Below are 17,483 nucleotides of genomic sequence, written 5' to 3'. Positions count from 1 at the left end.
CAGGCCTTGGAGAGGCATGAAGGAAAGGGAAGCATACAAATCTGTATCATCACCCCATATCTCAGGCAGTACCCTGGTCTTCCAGTGGCTGACCCATTTCCTTAGTCTTCGTGCTGCTGCATTAAAGCGAAGAGGCAAACCCCTTCATCCTCATGGGGGACAGAATGGGAAAACATCCCTAAATTCTACTTCCAGACAAAATCAAGACAAAGTTTTAAGATTCATAAGATCAGTTCCACAGATCAGCCCTCCCTTCTTCCAGGACAGATCCCATACTTTGCACGCTGAAGCAAACCTTCCCTGGCCTCAGCTGCCATTTCAGGACTAAGACCATCCCCCCAGCATATGCTTTTCTGCCTGCTCTCCCCAGTCCCAGCGTGACTAATCACCAAAGGACTGCACAGGAGCCGCCTGGAAGGGAATTTGCATGCTGACTCTCCAGGGGAGAATTCTTCAGGCTCGCAGAGGGTTAGGCCATTAGCACTGGTTCAGAGCTGATACCATTATCCCATTGAACTGCTGCATCCCTTCATGAGGTAACGACACAAAATGAAATTCCACCCCTACAGGGAGCAGTTCAGCCAATTTCATACTCCCCCTAAATATAAAAATCAAGCTTCAAGCACAGAGGAGGGGGTGCATGAGCAGGGGAAAGAGAGCAAAACACATACAAAGGAGGACCTAATTCCCACCCCAGCAGACAGCAAGTGTGTGCCAGCCCAGACAGCGCCAGGGGGGAGATAAATCCCCTTCTACAGGAGCTCTCCTACAAAGGAGGAAGAAAAAAAATCCCAAAACTACTTAAGACAAAAAACAGAAAAACAAAAAACTTAAAACCAACCCTAATGAACGAAGGCTGATGTTTCATAAAGCTTAGGAATCGCCAACAGGATCAGGACAGGGATCCATGTAAATTCGTAACCTGAATCTAATCATGTTCAGAAACAGATGCTTCAAAGGAAAATGCAGGAGATTCCAGGAGCAGCTTTCAGGCAAGGGCAGCCTCTCCCTAACCTCTTTTCCCAGCCCTGCCCCTCCCAGCCCACAATCCCTTCTCCCCATTATAAAGCAAACTGTCTTCAAAGAAACATTCCTGCTTGTTCTACAGACGTCAGCTTCAGTTTCACTGTACAGCTCTTTGTTCAGGGACTACGATCATTCAGCCTTTATGCTGATCATTTATTTCTGCGTACTTTGATGGAGTTGAGTTTTATTCCTATGAAGTAAAGCTGAGGGCATAGCATTAGCTCAGAGCTAACATTTTGTGCTGTTGTAAATATATCCAGACAAGATGTTTGGAAATACAAAGTTAAGAGGGAATTCAAAAGTTAAGATGTCACACTTGGGAAACACATAGTATTTGACATTCAAACAGCCTCCACTGTATTTTTCTCTGACATGATAGAATAGCTATACAGTATGGTAAGCATATTTCACAGCTTTGACTAATTTTAAAAGCCACACTTCCATGTTCTTCCTCTCTCAGTCAGAAGAAGAATACATGGCCACGTAAATGAAACATTAAGGACTTTTTCTCTTGGCAGAGAGGGAGCAAGACCTCTCTGGACAAACTGGATTAGCAGCTGGAAGACTGGAAAAAGAACATTGGTGTTTTCTCCCCAGATTTGACTGTTATTATTGCATGACTGTGGGATAGTTCTGGCCCCACTTCTACCAGTGGCAAAACTAAGGGTGTTTATTACTTCCTAGGAAAGCTGCAAGGCTTTCCTAGGCACAATTTCTCTGATGAGAAAATAATAATTGCACAAACATGTTTTCACCACTGCTCAGAGCAAAATTAAATAATACAATGGTAAACACAGTAACACCTCACTCCTCCTCTTCCCCACTCAATTCCAGTTTCATCTCTCCACATCTGTACAAATCAGCAGCGGTTTTCCTAAAAGAGACGTGCAAAGACAAATCCTAGGATAGAGCTGGAGACAGAAAAACAGCCAGAAAGACGGGAACTAATCTGCTTTCCCAGGCAGAGGGAAGAAGCACGAGGAAGGGAAGCCTGTGGGAAGAGCAAAGCGAGCCAGTGACAGCCCAAGAGAGCACATCTGTCGACTGACAGGGAGCAACACAAAAAGGCCTTTGAACTTCCAACCATTTCCCTGAGCTCATCCCTCTGCATGGTCACACTGGACATCATCCAAGGTTTCGGCAAAGCTAGGTCTATCATAGGGCTGCTGTTCCTCCCCCTCTCCCAACTCCTATTACACAGGGCACTCTTTTATGGCCAAGCTGAAGGAGAGGGGGAGGGCAGGGGGAAAGGGAGGTTTATAAGGTGAGACTGAATCACGTCTCGCTGTCCTTTGAACAATTCATCCCCACTGCCTGCAGTGACCAGGATGCTTTGTATCCAAGGACAGCAAGTGACTGGTGCCCTGATATGGGTCACAGCAGTTTGAACCAACACTGCTTGATTAGACCACCTCTTCATCACGTGAAGAACGAGGAGATAATTTAAAAACAAATATAAATTACAAAGTTTTCATATCACCTACAGGTTGAGCCCCACGTGTGTATACACACACATCCACACACACACGTGCACACAGAGATCTGTTTGCTGAGCTCTGCAGCACAGCAGGCCTTAGGTCCACAAAGAAGAATTAAGGCTGCTAGTAAGCTCTCAGGAAAGAAGAGGAGATGCTACATTCCACCAGCCACATTTTGTAGAATAACAGAAAATGTTTTCAATGGTGGTGCTGAACTGTACATAAGCACTTTGCTGGTCAAAAAAAAAAAAAAAAGAAAGAAGAACTCTACCAGCACTCAATCTTCCACAGCCCTTCAATCAAAAGCTCTGTATCTGAGGTGGCACTGCATTAATTGTGATGGTTTATGAAGGAAGCATATATATACTAAGCCCAATAAAATGACAAAGCATGGAGCAAACTTGAATCACAAGAAAGAGCAGCAGCGGAAGAGTTATCTTTTCAAGAGAAACCATGAACTGAGTTCCTAAGTAGCTGAACTAGAAGTTCAGAAGCAAAGCTTTGCCTGGGCTCTTGTATATGAGCTCAAAACCAGTAATTATGGGGAAAGCATTGTGGAGAAGCTTCCAGTAATTTCAGTAAAAGAACTGCAAGTTTTATCCTCACAACACTGTTAAGCAGAGATAATGGAGGACTGATAAGCATAGTAGTTATACAGCTTCTGGAAGCAATGAGACCATCTCCTGGGTTTGAATGTGTTGGTGCTCAAAAGGAATTATGTAAAGCTCCCAAATGAGATGGAAATAGCAGGCCACTCTCAGTTAAGCTTTAAGGTAAATTCTTCTTCAGGACCTTAAATGAAATAGTGTTGTTCAACAGAGCATGCAGCTAAGCAAGGAAGTCTGCATCCCAAGGAACTACGCATTTACAAGCTAAGGAGAATTTCTGAAAATTCCAAATTCTGTTGCAGGATGTTGGGGGATTTGGCTTATTTCTTATGAGAAACAGAACTATTTATCAATCCTCGGGCCAAGTTTACTCAGTTGTCCTTTCACCCCTGCCACAGGAAGCAAGACTCATTCACACCATACTGAACTTCAAAGTGCATGTAAAAGGGCAGAATGAAAACCATCCCTCTGCTTGCACGCAGCTTTCGTTAGGGACAGTCCAAAGTAGTCTCAGTTGGCACAAGGCAAGCAGGCAGCTGAGCTACTCTGGGCATGTGTAGCAAAGACTTCCAATCCAGACACTGTCAGTAAGCCAGAGAGCTGACACCAGAAAAAGTCTATGAAGCTGGCATGACAGCTGGGACATTGCTTATTACTATTATTACTACAGAACTCTGGCCTGTAAACATGATCCTGAGCAGGAAGTCAACATGTCATGGAATAACTGGCTCTCATCACTGCAGGGCTTCAGATTTGTAAGAAGACAGTTCCTACCATAGTCAGGTAAGCACAGGCAGGACTCTACCACGAATTACAGGAAAACACCTGTGAGAGCCCAGCAACCAATACAGGACAACAATACAAGCTAAAAATACTTACAGGAAAGTCAGTCAAGCTGGAATATATAGAAGGGGGAAAACCTACTGCAAATGACTTCCAAAAGCATCAGTTTACTCTACAGTTCGTAAAATAACATTAAGAAAAAAAAAAACAACAAAGAAAACAACCCAGAGAATTTATTTCAAAACTGAAAAAATCTCTCTCAAAAGGAAGAAACAGGCCCTGTCTCTACTCCTGTTTTTCACAGGTGCAGAATTCTCACTGCTGAGTCTCAATATCCTGCTTTCTTAACACACAACTTGTTTCAAGTTACCTCTTAATTGAAATTTTAGATTACCAGTTCCAGGCCAGATAATTGCTTTACTACAGAGCATTTAGTAAAGTCTGATCACCTACTTAAACATGTATAGAGTCTATAGACACTGATCCAAAACTGAATCTCAACTTGATACTTTTTGCTTTTCCCATTACCCTGGGTTTCACTCTCCTGCTTTATTAGGAATGTAGCTGTCCAAAGTCTTCCCACTCTCACCTTAATTTTTCAATAAAGTTGACAAAACTCTTAGAAACTTCTTATTTCATCTGCATATAGTATACATATCAGCTGATATACTTAAGGATAAATCGATGTTAAAACAAGCATGGTCATAACATAATTTTTCTGAAAAGTTTGGACAGCTACAGCAACTCTTCTAAGACGAACCTGGAAGAAACCAGGGGAAATTCCTTGCAATCACTTGTTGGTTCTTTCATCAGAGACACTTACTTGATGATATTCTAGCTCCCATCTTTACCACTCTGAGTTCTACATAATGCTGAAAAACAATCATGATGGTTTGAGCATCTCAGACCAGTTTACTCAAGTGTTTGCACATACTTTGGCTCATGACTCAGAACAAACCACTAGGCTCATCTCAGCATGAAGACTCTTCCATGGTTTGTGAGAAACCTCACTGATTTCTTAGCTAAGCCTTTAAAATCAGGTTCTAGGATGACCTCATCAGGATGATCTGTAACTTCAAACCTGTAGCTCAATATGACAGGAAATTAACACTTAGTAAAAGTCAATAAATAGAAAATAAATCAAGGTCAAAATAGATGTTGCTGAAAACTTCACTCCAACCATAAACAGTGCACACAAATCATACACTTTTTTTTCCTTGCAGGCCGTGTATGAACTGATCATTCTCATATACTGTGTACAACTATCAGTGGTGATTTGTGAGAAACTTACATTGGTTTAAAGTTTGAGCTGCTGTTCAAAGGAGCTTACAGCTCACCCCACCTCTTGTACTCCGTCTTCTTTATGTTGGCACAGTCAGTAAACCAATAAAATTGAAACTTATCCCCACAAAAGGGTCTATCTTTCCAAGGTTCCAATAAGCCAAGCAAAATAGACAGATTTAACAAATGATCTTTAGCAAAGAATTTCAATGCAATAATGTCTATGCAAGATATGATTTATCATAGACAACTACCAAGAGCCTATACTGAATAATCAATCTGTCTTACAAGCTAACAATAATATCACATATTTGGAATCATATGCAGCAGCTACTCAAAGCAAAGCCAAGAAAACTTAATAGAAAAACGGTTCCCAGGGCCTTCCCATTGCAATCCTGCACTTGTGCACTGCAGCCCTGCATTCACCTTTTCTATAGTCCTTAACCCCACTGCTTAACAGATTGCTTTTTAAAAATGTTTGAAATTTCAGAATCAGTGTTTTGTGGTAAGAAGACCCACAGCTTAAGTACATGTCAAATGATGAAGTAACTCCTGTTAATTTAAAAAAATTCTTGCTAGTTCCCTCTTCTGTTTCCACAACTGTTTCTGCAGTTGCTTAGTTTAAGAATCTTTGGTGCTGGACTGTATTAATGCACAAAGTAGACCTTTTCAAATCCTGTCTGAATGGTGACCAACTCTTTCAAGGCATTCCAATAGATTTGGGAAACATAATCACAGAAAAATATAAACAAGTTTCTGTGCTCAGGAAGAGGCTAGCCAAACTAATTTAGTTAGTGGATAACCTTACCTCCCCATTTCTCATATTCCTGCTCAATTTCTCTTCTTTTTTTCAGCCTCAGCTCTCTCTTTTGTTCTTCTGAGATTTTAGTATTATTTCTTTAGATCTCAGATCTTCATCTCCTCTTTCCTGCTGTTATAATTTCCATTTTCCATTACTAAATGTAAACATGAAGGTTTTGCTTTCACACTTTCACTTCTTTCAATAATTTCTCCAGGTTCCTTCCTTGCCCAGTAACCCTTTCATGAATCATATTTACACAAAAACATTGATGATCTCAGTTTGCTGGCGACCTATTTCTCAAAAATCCTCTTTTCACCAAAGCCTCCTGTGTGCTCATGATTTTGTGGAAAAATTGTAAGAAACAAGAACTGAGAAGGAAGAAAGATTTCCTACAGCTGGGTTGAAAAAAACTTAAAGAGGAGTAAAAACAATATACCGATGATGAGGGAAGCTCTTTTTTCTTACAGACGTGAACAAAGGAAACCAGGCAGAAAGAGGAAGATCTATTTCTCAATCATGTTCATCCAGTCTTAAGAGGAGTCTTAAGTCTTCAGCTCTAGGAAAACTTTCAGGAAAGGAATTCCATGAAATTGGGCCTTTTTCTCTATTCATTTAATTCTACCAAGGTCTGTGGAATCCAAAGAGTCAAGGGAAGAAAGCAACCAAATTGTGGCCTTGTGGAAAAGAATTTTCTCTTCCAATTCATTATACTATGATAGACCCTCTAAGACTGAAACTTTTGATCAGTTCCCATCCATTTGCACTCAGTTACACGGATGCTGACAGAATACAGATAACACAGCAGCTACAAGCTAATCAGTGAATCCCAAAGCCAGTAGAAGTCAATCACGGTGCTTATCTTAACATCACTTATAGAGAAGCTGGATTTGAAACCATAAGTGTTTGAAAGTTTTACTTTATCTACCTTCAATATACACCACACTGTGTTTTGGTTTTGTTTGTTTGTTTTCTATTACTACTTATAGAAGAACCATGTAACTTTGTGCACACAGAGTGTTTTTGAAAGGGTAGAAAAAAAAGTACTTCTATCTGTTTTTCTTTATAAAACATCCAGCAAACATTCCAAAACCTCTGCAAAAGGCCAAGATGGCTTTCACTGTGCTCTGCCAGCAGATGCTGGCCCTGGCAGATTACAAGTGTCAGCCAAAATAGGCCATTTACAACTTTAAACACCTGTCAGTCAGAAAGTAGGACCAGTCTGTAAAAGAAAAGCATCTGCAGAGGAAGAGTTAAGACATTCAGCTTCACACAAACACAAGTCACAAGCGGTATTCTTACTGCAGCCATCCTCGTCGCTGTGGTCCCCACAGTCATTGTCTCCATCACACTGCCACTGAGCCGGGATGCATGTACACTCCCCAAAAGCACTGACTGCACACGTGAAGTGATTGCGTCCACAGGAGCATTCGGTGCTGCCTGTTATGCCTGCAAAAGGAACAAACAAATGGCGTATTTTGAAGAGCTCTCTCTATTTCAGGGTAATCGCATTAAATACAAATTGACATCACAATTATTCTCCGTGTCCACACTACATGTATGAACGTACGCTCTCCTACAAAGCAAAGCATTCACCCCTCATGCACTGTTGAAATAGGAGATCAAACGCTATGCGCAGTTTCCTGGAACGGAACTATCTGAAGGCAACAGCAAACAGCAACCTGCCAAATACAGCTTTAGGAATCAGCTGGAAAATAACTTTGCACTAATCACAATTGAGCTGAAAGAATCCTAGGAACCAGAACACTCTTTTTACTTTACAGACTCAGCCTTCTCCTACAGCAGAGCGCTGACACTGCTCCACTTAGTTCTGACAACACAACAGAAGGGATATCAAAGATTCTACTTCAGGGGGTTATTAGGGATTTCCTGACTCCAGAACTTTCTAGATGTCAAACATTAAGATGTCAGTGCTTTAGAGATTTCAGATTCCAGTGAAAGATTAAAAAAAATAATAATAAAATCATTTATTTATCTGTAGAGATTAACCTGTGACATTGTCGTGTGCATAACTGACATTCATGAAAACAGGAGAAGAGGATTTTCAGCTCTACAAACAGACCAAAAGAAAATGCACTTCAAATGTCAAGCCGTAATGCAATAGGAACACTTTTTTCATCTTTAAAGTTAGCTTAAGGAGCTCCCAATCCTGTTGTCCCCTTTACCACCTACTGCACAATTCTCTCCTCAGCTCTAACTTTCACCCATTTGCAAATGCAACTATTTATGATGTAAGCTCATACACTCTTAATAAACTCTGCCTTGAGTGGATCCTGGCTCCATCAGGAGAGGGGTGGTCAGCAGGGAGAGGGAGGTGATTGTCCCTCTCTACTCGGCTCTTGTGAGGCCCCACCTGGAGTACTGTGTCCAGGTGTGGAGCCCTCAGTACAAGAAAGACATAGAGATCTTGGAAGGGGTCCAGAGGAGGGCGACTAAGATGATCAGGGGGCTGGAGCACCTCCCCTATGAGGACAGGCTGAGGGAGTTGGGTTTGTTCAGCCTGGAGAAGAGAAGGCTGCGGGGTGACCTCATTGCAGCCTATCAATACCTGAAGGGAACCTACACCCAGGAGGGGAGTAAACTCTTCAGAAGGGCTGACAACAGCAGGACTAGGGGGAAATGGATCCAAGTTGAGGGAGGGAAGATTTAGGTTGGATGTTAGGGGGAAGTTCTTTACAAGGAGAGTGGTTAGGCCCTGGAACAGGCTGCCCAGGGAGGTTGTGGATGCCCCGTCCTTGGACGTGTTCAAGGCCAGGTTGGACGGGGTCCTGGGCAACCTGATCTGAATGTGTGTGTTTGGTGGCCCTGCTAGGCAGGGGGGTTGGAACTACATGATCCTTGAGGTCCCTTCCAACCCGGGTGATTCTGTGATTCTGTGATCTGTGAGTGAGAATACACTACAGCCCACCCTCAAAAGGGAAAAGATCATGCCAGAACTTTGGTCTGAAGATATCTAGATGATGAATGTAATCAGTATCACTGTTAAATAAAGGATTATTCTATCAATCAACCTCAAACTAGACTGCAACTGGATTCTTTTTCCATGGTTCCTTCTTTCTGAAATTCTAACAAATCTAAAGCTCTCACCTTAAACAGAAAGTCACAAGGAAAGAAGCACCGAGGGATAACTGCCCTGCATGGTAGTTATATACACACACACCCCAAACTATCTATTTGCAGATGTATTGATCTCATTTGTTGTGTTTAGAATATCTGTGACTGAACATGGACCATGGCAAATAAACCACAAAATCCTATGGGGGGAAAAGATAGAAAGAAAAGAAGAAGAAAAAAGGCTCATAATTTCATTTTCTATTCCAATTGTTAAAAGCAGCATCAGCAGAATTGCATTTAACTGTTTTCTCCACAGCAGAATTCCCTCCAGTGGAGATATCCACTTAGGTAAGTTAAGCTAAGATTTAAGTTTCAAGGGGACGTATGCATCGTGAAGGAGAAGGAATAATTCCATGATAAATTTTTTCCAGGCTGAGAACATTTCAGCCAGCCCCTGCTCCCTCTGCTGCACCGCCTGTTGGCAGCCCCCAGACTACTCCCCAAGTGTATCCCAAGAACTATTTCTCAAGGACACTCACAAGCAAACTGATTGCTTTATCTCCTAGCACAGAGACTGCTGTGGGTGCAGCAAGCTATTTATTTCCCATCTCTGTAATAATTTATTTTTAAAAGGCCTGGCAAAAAAAAAAGTATATCTACGGTATTACTGCAGATGTCGGGGAAGGCAATCAATGTGTGATGCAAAATGGAGTAGAAGCAGGAAGAGCAAGGTGAATAAGGAACAGAAAGAAGGGCACAGAACTGGGAAAGGCCCTCAGATGCTCCTTGAACCCACAAGTTTTGGCTACAGCAAAACTTGACACAAAAAGACTCACACAATTAGTGAGTGATGAAGATGTCTAAAGACAACTTTAATTCTAATGCGAGGCAAAACTCTCAGCCAGACATCCTTAGGGAAAAGTAACACATCATCTATGTAACATATTTGATGAAATTTAGAACCACAAACCTCCACAAAGCTCAAAGAGAAATTCCTTCAAACCAATAGCACAGGAAATTCAGGACATACTACCTCCCCCTGGAGCCTACCACTACTTAGAAAGGCACAACCACAGGTACCTAAGGTAGATACTGTTCAAAATACTTTTTCTTAAAGTATATTTTCTATTATTTGGCTCAACAGTAACTGTAACAGTAATTCACAGTATTTATCCTAAATACTTCCAGCTCCAAAACCCCTTCTTGTTGGAATCCACCAAGATGATGATCATTGTCCTCACTACCCTCAGAAAAAGACAAATATGAAAGTAGTAGCAAGTATCTTTCCAAGCCCTGTGATGTCACATTCTAGGGTAGATTCAGCAACAGGAAAGGATCTAACATCAATGCAAACAATTTTTAAACTTGGAGAAAAATTAAGATAAACATGAGTGAGAGGGAAGTTGGGGGAAAAAACATAAAAGAGCGAATTATTTTAGCTGCGGGACAGAAATAATCAGTGCAATGTATCGAACTCCTGGGAAATCTATGAACTGCAACTCAATCTGCTCAACCATTAAACACACAATTATCTTACTGCAATCAATACGAAGTTATACATATGCATGTATTAAATCTGCTCCTCCTGCCTCACTGAAGTTGCAATGTTCAGCCATCTCTGTTTTCACCAAGCCACAGAATTTGTTGGAAGCTGAAGGAGATGTTGCAACCCAAGAACCAATACCTTCTTGCATGCAGTATCCTATACCTATGATACCATTATGTAAACATACTGTGCTTAAATTATGATCTTTGTGAACCTTATTTTTTTAATTTGTGATCTTCAGGTTAACTAACCTAGACTTTATAATGATGTGTTTTATACATCATGATTTACTCTGACCTTACATTTGGATGTTATTTTTCAGAAAGCACAAACATTGCTCACCTTGAAGAAAGATGACTCTTTTTAAACACAGTAACTTACTCCTGCCTATAAGCAGCATCAGAGAAGAATCAATCCTGGATGACTAGTGTTTATCCAATAAAGAGAACAGACAGAAGGAAGCCCGAGACACCCTGCAAATAACAGGAATTTTCTTAATTATTTCAATGTGGACAGTATTTTAACCTTGGTTTAACGTGATTATTTCCCGGTGCTCAGAGCTCCACTGACTTTCCCCTCTGTAACAGAAGAGGGCCAAGAAGGAGAAAGATGAGAAGTGTGATTTCTTCAATCACCCCATCAACAAGCGGAAGCAGTGCGTTTGGTTTGAGAAGCCTCAACGGACGACTTACTATTTAATACTGAACACTTAATAAACATAGAGAGTGTGAGATGGAAGACTAACCAAGCAGGCATTAGGGTGGAACATAAGCCTCCAGTGTCACGTTTCAACCCCAGTTAGTCCGGGGCCCAGGAGCATGACGGAAGTTAGCACTTGCCCTTCAGGCAACTGGACCAGCAATCAAAGCAGAAATATCTTCTTACACTTCTGCATACAATTCCGGAACAGAAACAATCAGGTGAACCTCTGGGCTTAGCCATGACAAACATCTTGCATAAAACTTTTCACTGCGTTGGAGTCTTGGACGTTTTAACAAACCCTTTGTATTCAAAAATCATTTCACTTTTCCAAGAGGAAAGAAATGACATTCTGACATCAAAATGTGTAAAACAATATATAGAAGCTATACAGACACCATTGCCAGAGTGTGAGCCAACATCACTCAACTTTCCATGTCTATCTCAATAGCTCACATGACCACGACACAAGTTCTTTACGTGGTTACAAGCAACCAAAAATCATCTTCACTGTCTGTAGTTTTGTTCCCTCCAGAAGCGATAGCAGCAGAATCCAGAAACCAAACAATTTTCATAGCAAAATACTACACAAACAGCCTCTAAATTTTTAAACAGGAAGTCAGTCTGAACACAGACCTCATACTGAACATCAGCCATCACCTTAATTTTAGTATGCCTAGTTTCTTCAGACTCCTTCCAAATATCCTCCATTGTTATGTTTATCTGACACACAAAATCTCTTCTGAGGGAAGGCAAAATTTTTACCCCCATCTTTCCCTTATGAAAAACATACTTAGCATCTTTGTAATTTTACACCTAAAGCTGGCAAAACAATTATCTCATGTCCAGCTGAAAAGCAGCAGTAAATAGTCATCCAATTCTATCTGCAGCATATTTCTTTTTTTCTTTCTTCTTTTTTTTTTCCCCAGTTTGCAGGAGTTGGGTTGCTTAAACAAAAAATTCTTGCTCTGTTTTCCTCTTCACCCCCCAGTAACTCTTCATTAGGACAGATAATACAATCCATAAAGAAAAATTTAACATACAAAAGTTCGTTTTGCTGATGAGGTCATTTGCAACACTCAAGAGCTATTATATAACAGCCCTTTATTTGCAACAGTCACAGAAACTACAAAGGAAACTTAAGTAGGCAGAATAATTACCAAACAGAACTCTGCAGCAAATTTTTAGCTGAGCCTGAAAACTCTTTCTTCCAAGTCCTCACGGCATGTTTTATTCCAGCAGTAGAGCTGCTTCTTCAGTTTTCAGTGAGAACAGTGACAGCTGGCAGCTCTTACCTGTTTCGTAGAGAACTCACCTTTCCACAAGCTGTTGCTTACATATGTTCCTGCTCTTCAAGATGCATCAGCTCTGTCAGGCTCTGATAACATCCTGGCAATAGCAGGATTTTCTCACAGTCCCATAAAAATGAAGATACCTCAAATGGATAAGGGCCACGAATACTGCATCAAACAATTGCCAAAGATCCTGGCACCTATAGGCAACACCATGCTGCCTTGCCACATGTTCCTTCTTTCCATGTACCAAGAACTGACTGTTTAAGAGATTCTTGCCTTCCGTGCCATCCTTCAGATGCATCTTTTCCTCATCATCCTGAGAAATTCTTACTGCTATTTTTAATAGCAGTAGTACTAAATTTATAGCCATCAATTTGCTTGTACCATCACGTAATTCTGTATGTACATACAAAGCAGCAGTATAGCTAACCACGGCTAAGTATCCACTCAATTTTTCTACATCTCAAAGAAAAACACCAGCAGCAGGTTTAGAAAATCCTACTTTGGAACTACAAAAATATTTGGCAAGAATTACAGTTGCAGACTGTTCAGTTCAGAATCAGAAGCTTTTGAAAGAAACACTCATTCCTTTGGTCCAAGACTGAGCATCACACAGCTCTGGGTTCCTTTACCTCCTAGGACAGAAGTCTAACTGCATTTCTCAGAAGATCTTCAGCAGAAGGCAGAGATATTCCTGAGGAACCTCACTATCACAACCGATGCAAACAGAACAAACAGATGTCAACACCAGTTTTTATAGATTTAATCCTACCATCTAGAAGTTCCTGGCAGAGGACAGAAGGTATAAATAGATATTGGAAAGGTTTGAGAACACAGTACAAATATTTGACACCAACCTACAGTAAAAATCTGGAGCTGTAAAAGAACTGGAGTATAAATAATGGAATTAAATGGAAAAAGAGAAGCAAAAAAATGTCACAACAGTGACAGGCATAAGAACACGAGTTTTCTCTCCCAAAAGAAGCATGGAAGGATAACAGAAATTGTATTTAAAAAAAAAAAAAAAAAAAAGCACCAAGCTGCATTAATCTGAATATTTTGCCTTGGCTTCAACATTTGCACTTCAATTCTGATTTCTGTGCTTTAGGAACCCATGAGCATCTAATTGTTCATTTAGAGTTCAAACTAGTGAATTTTGTAGCACAAACTTTATTACCTGGTTCACCTGCTCTTTCTCCTCTTCCATGCCAAGCTTTCTTTTGTATTGCCATCACATACATTCCTCAGTGAGGGAAGACCTACATTGTGTCAGATGGCCTTGAACACAGATCGATACATTTTCTTTCTTCAACCAGCACTTCACTAGGTGTTTCCACAGCAAAACAGTTCAGTTTTCTTTGCTTGCCTATCTTGAAAGAAAATGAGAATTTTGGATTTCTCTCTCTTACCCAAACAGCAGTTTCCACTGAAGGAAAGTACAGTTAATCCAGCTTTAGAAGAGGGATTTGCTGACCATTGTACAAGCTCAGAGCTCTGCTGGCAAACACAGCAAAAGCAACATTACAGCACAGCCTGATGTCAGGAAGGGCACCTCGCTCTGGTAAAAGCAAACAGAGTTGTTTTTTTTTTTTTTTATTACTGCCATTGGGAAAGTATCTGCAGCAGCTCTGACTGGGTACCCGCAGGGCGTCCAAATATTTGATGCCTGCCTAGAGTAAAAATACCCTTATGTGCCACTAGGATGAGCAATCCAAAAGTTTCCAAAGCTTTAAATGGAACTATTTCACTTTGAGGAAAAGCACTATAGTGGTAATTTGTTGTTTATTTTTTAAAGAGGGGATAGGGGATTTTAAGATGTTGCAGCATTTTCCGAAGAAAAGATTCTAATTTTAATTTTCTTTTATAGTGACTGGGTATTGTACATACTTTAGCAGCTCCTAAGAACAGAGGAAGACTTTTCCAGGCTTAGAGGGAAACCTCAGTCCTGAACCAGCTGGCTTTTAAACATGTAGCTGAACAAAGTTCTGTGGGGAGGCACGCTACCAAGCAAAACCGCCCTTCACTTCTCAAATTAAATTACACATTTATGCCAGGTAATTCTGAAAAATGTTACACTGCATACAACCACAAGAAACAAAAAGCACGAGGGAGAGAAATTCCACACTGTATCTGCTAATTACCATCTAAAGAAAATAAGAGAAGCAGCCCAAGTATGACATGAGCTGGTGTTTGGTGCAACTGGTGTATGTGTGAGTTTGAGGGAGCCGGGCACTCAAGAAATATGACACGGCTTGGGAGATATGAGGCCTTTGACATCGCATCTTTGACTCTCTGAGGCTCGATTCTGATTGCACAGAAGCAATCATTACCAGCCCCCTCAAAAAACTCGTCCCGCACTGAGTGAATAGGAAAGTAATTATAGAAACAACTATTGACAGAAAAATACTGAAGGATTTGAACACAAAGAGATTCAAGGGTCAAGGAGTAATTATCACAGCTCATTCTCCAAAGCCCAGAGAAACATAAATGAACATCTTGTAATAAGAATTCTGACTAGAACCAAGATCTCTAGATACTTGTCCTAGCTATATCTGTTGTCTTCTACAACATTCTCCAAAATTACTTCTTTATCTCTAAAAGTAGGTACACTACTATTACCTCAGTACAGTGTGCTAAAGATTACTGTGTTCCTAAACACCCAGTGTCTTTGAGCATAAAGAACAGTATTATTGCCATGAAATCCTGTTCATAAAAACTAATTCAAATTGGCTTGGCTACAAGCACACACAGACCAAAAAATCAGCTGAAGAAGCATAAACAAAAGATAATGAGAAATGGCAGCAAGTCAAGCTGTAGGGGGTTGAGATGGCTAGTAGATACCATAGGGATCAGCATTAGATACAGTTCCATTAAATAACTTCATTAATGATATAGAAGACAGAATAAGTATCATACTAAAGCAGCCTGAAGTGAGACCAAAATAGGAAACATTTTATACAAAAACCACAGAGGACAGAGAAATAATATAGATGAGACCTTAGAAGATTGGAATTACGGACAAGAAATGTCTGGGATGCAGCAATGCCTGCAGAAATCAAGGAGCAATAACAAAAGATAAGCTAGCCATGGGTATATGCTATGACACAACATGGCAGCCAAAAATGTACTTTTAGACTAAATAAAGCACCACATCTTGGGGGAAGACATGTTTGTACTGGTTAAAATATCAGTTCCACACATCTCAGGAATAGGTTAACACAGGGAGGCTAAACAAAATACTCTAACTGTGGCAATAAAATGTATAGCAAATGCATTGCTACGGCACATTACTCTCAGTACTTCAATCGTATTCATTTTATAGCCTGAACTAACACTGCATTTTTTTCCCTGTTCTCTATCTGGTTCTTCAAATCAGATAAGAGGCAATGACCAGCAATCTCATGCAATTTTTTTTTTCTAAATAGGACTTTTATTCCTTTTCTCCCCTCCAAGGAACCACTCAACTGCCTACAGAAAATATTTCACGCTAGAAAACCCATGAAGTTCCATTACATATGCAGGAACCTTTCAAATACCAAAATGTTACACCCTTCAAAATCTCAGAGCAAAGTTTTGGTTCAAAGGCAAAGTAAGAAGTATTAGGTAGACAACTGCTTCCAGACGAATGAGAAACTCCGGAGGCAAGGCCAGACAGATGAGAGCAATGTCTCAGTGACGTTTTTCTTCTTCTCTTAGGATTCACATGCAGCTCTTTCCAGATAAAACTGTTCTGTAAGGATCTGATAAAACATTTTATCTCTAGTTTTCAATTCTCTTGAATCAAATACAACCATACTGTATGCTTTTACATATTTACCTCCCACTAACTGACAAATGTTCCGCTTCTTTTAATTACAAAGTCCCTCAAACATTTGCATCTGGTGAAGGAGTCAAAAATGCAGGTTTTGTTTTGTGGCTCCAAAGGCCTGCCAACCAGTGGAAATCCAAACAGTCATCTTTTAGAAAAAGCTTCCAGTATTTCAAAAGGTCCCAATTCAATAGTTCTCCTATTACCTCTACTAGAGTGTTCAAAAACATGAAGTACCAGGAACATCCATACTCACTGGCACAGGTTCTTGATAAAACAAAGGAAATAAGGAGCTCCAGTATACTATCTCTGACATTCTCCTTATCACATCCAAGGCCCTCACTGGAAGAGATTTGAACTCCTAGATCCTTTTATCCAATGTATTTACATTTTTGCTGTGGACTACTTTGTCTACATGTAAACTTGGATCCCAAGGAACACTATGCTTCCCACCTTGTGAAATTATCTTCCTGTCAATATTAAAAGCATCTCTTCAGACTTGACATTTCATTATCTGTAGATTTACCCTTCTAACCATGAAGCATTTCATTCATATTACGTTATGAAGTGCACAGCGATACTTGAAAGATGCCATCAAAAAGTACATATTGCTGATTTTAGCCTGGAGGGGCATTTTCTTATGTAGCTGCAAGCTCCTGTGCAACTATGCATCAATAGAGAATTACAAAGAAGAAAGCAAGGGACATATATAAAGTGTTTAGCCACAGGAATAAATTACTTGTCATGCAGGACCATTTCACTCAAGCACATTGAACAGAAATAAAATTCACTCAGAAATGGGCAATATTAAAAGACTGCTGCAGCATAACAAAGAACAGTAATATCACTGTCTGTTCTAGAACAAGGTGGGAATTTTTAGCTGGACACCACGGCCTGGGAGGTGGGAACTATACAATTCAAACCCTTTCAGAGTGCACAAACCTTATACAAACATTTTAAAAATACTACCTTAAACCTACATAACGCTTTGCAAGATTTAGTCACCTCAGCATGATGAGACAGATAACTTCACTTTTTTTTTAAACCACATTCTAATAACCTCTATCCTTTCTTGTCCCATAATG

General features: G+C 40.3%; 1 protein-coding gene across 3 annotated transcripts in view; it reads right to left on the bottom strand.

Moving 5' to 3' along the window:
* The window catches only part of LRP4 (LDL receptor related protein 4), a 79,656-nt gene that overhangs the window by 33,560 nt on the left and 28,613 nt on the right, over positions 1-17,483 (bottom strand). For all 3 annotated transcript variants that reach the window (XM_052694772.1, XM_052694773.1, XM_052694774.1), the window contains exon 2: positions 7,278-7,424. In XM_052694772.1, coding sequence (XP_052550732.1) covers positions 7,278-7,424 — 147 coding nt within the window. The remainder of the gene's footprint in view (positions 1-7,277; positions 7,425-17,483) is intronic.

The sequence above is a fragment of the Tympanuchus pallidicinctus genome, unplaced genomic scaffold, assembly GCF_026119805.1.
Source record: "Tympanuchus pallidicinctus isolate F22 unplaced genomic scaffold, pur_lepc_1.0 scaffold3, whole genome shotgun sequence".
Classification (NCBI taxonomy): Eukaryota; Metazoa; Chordata; class Aves; order Galliformes; family Phasianidae; genus Tympanuchus; species Tympanuchus pallidicinctus.
Note: the sequence above shows the minus strand (reverse complement) of the source record. Positions and strands in the feature narration are given on the sequence as shown.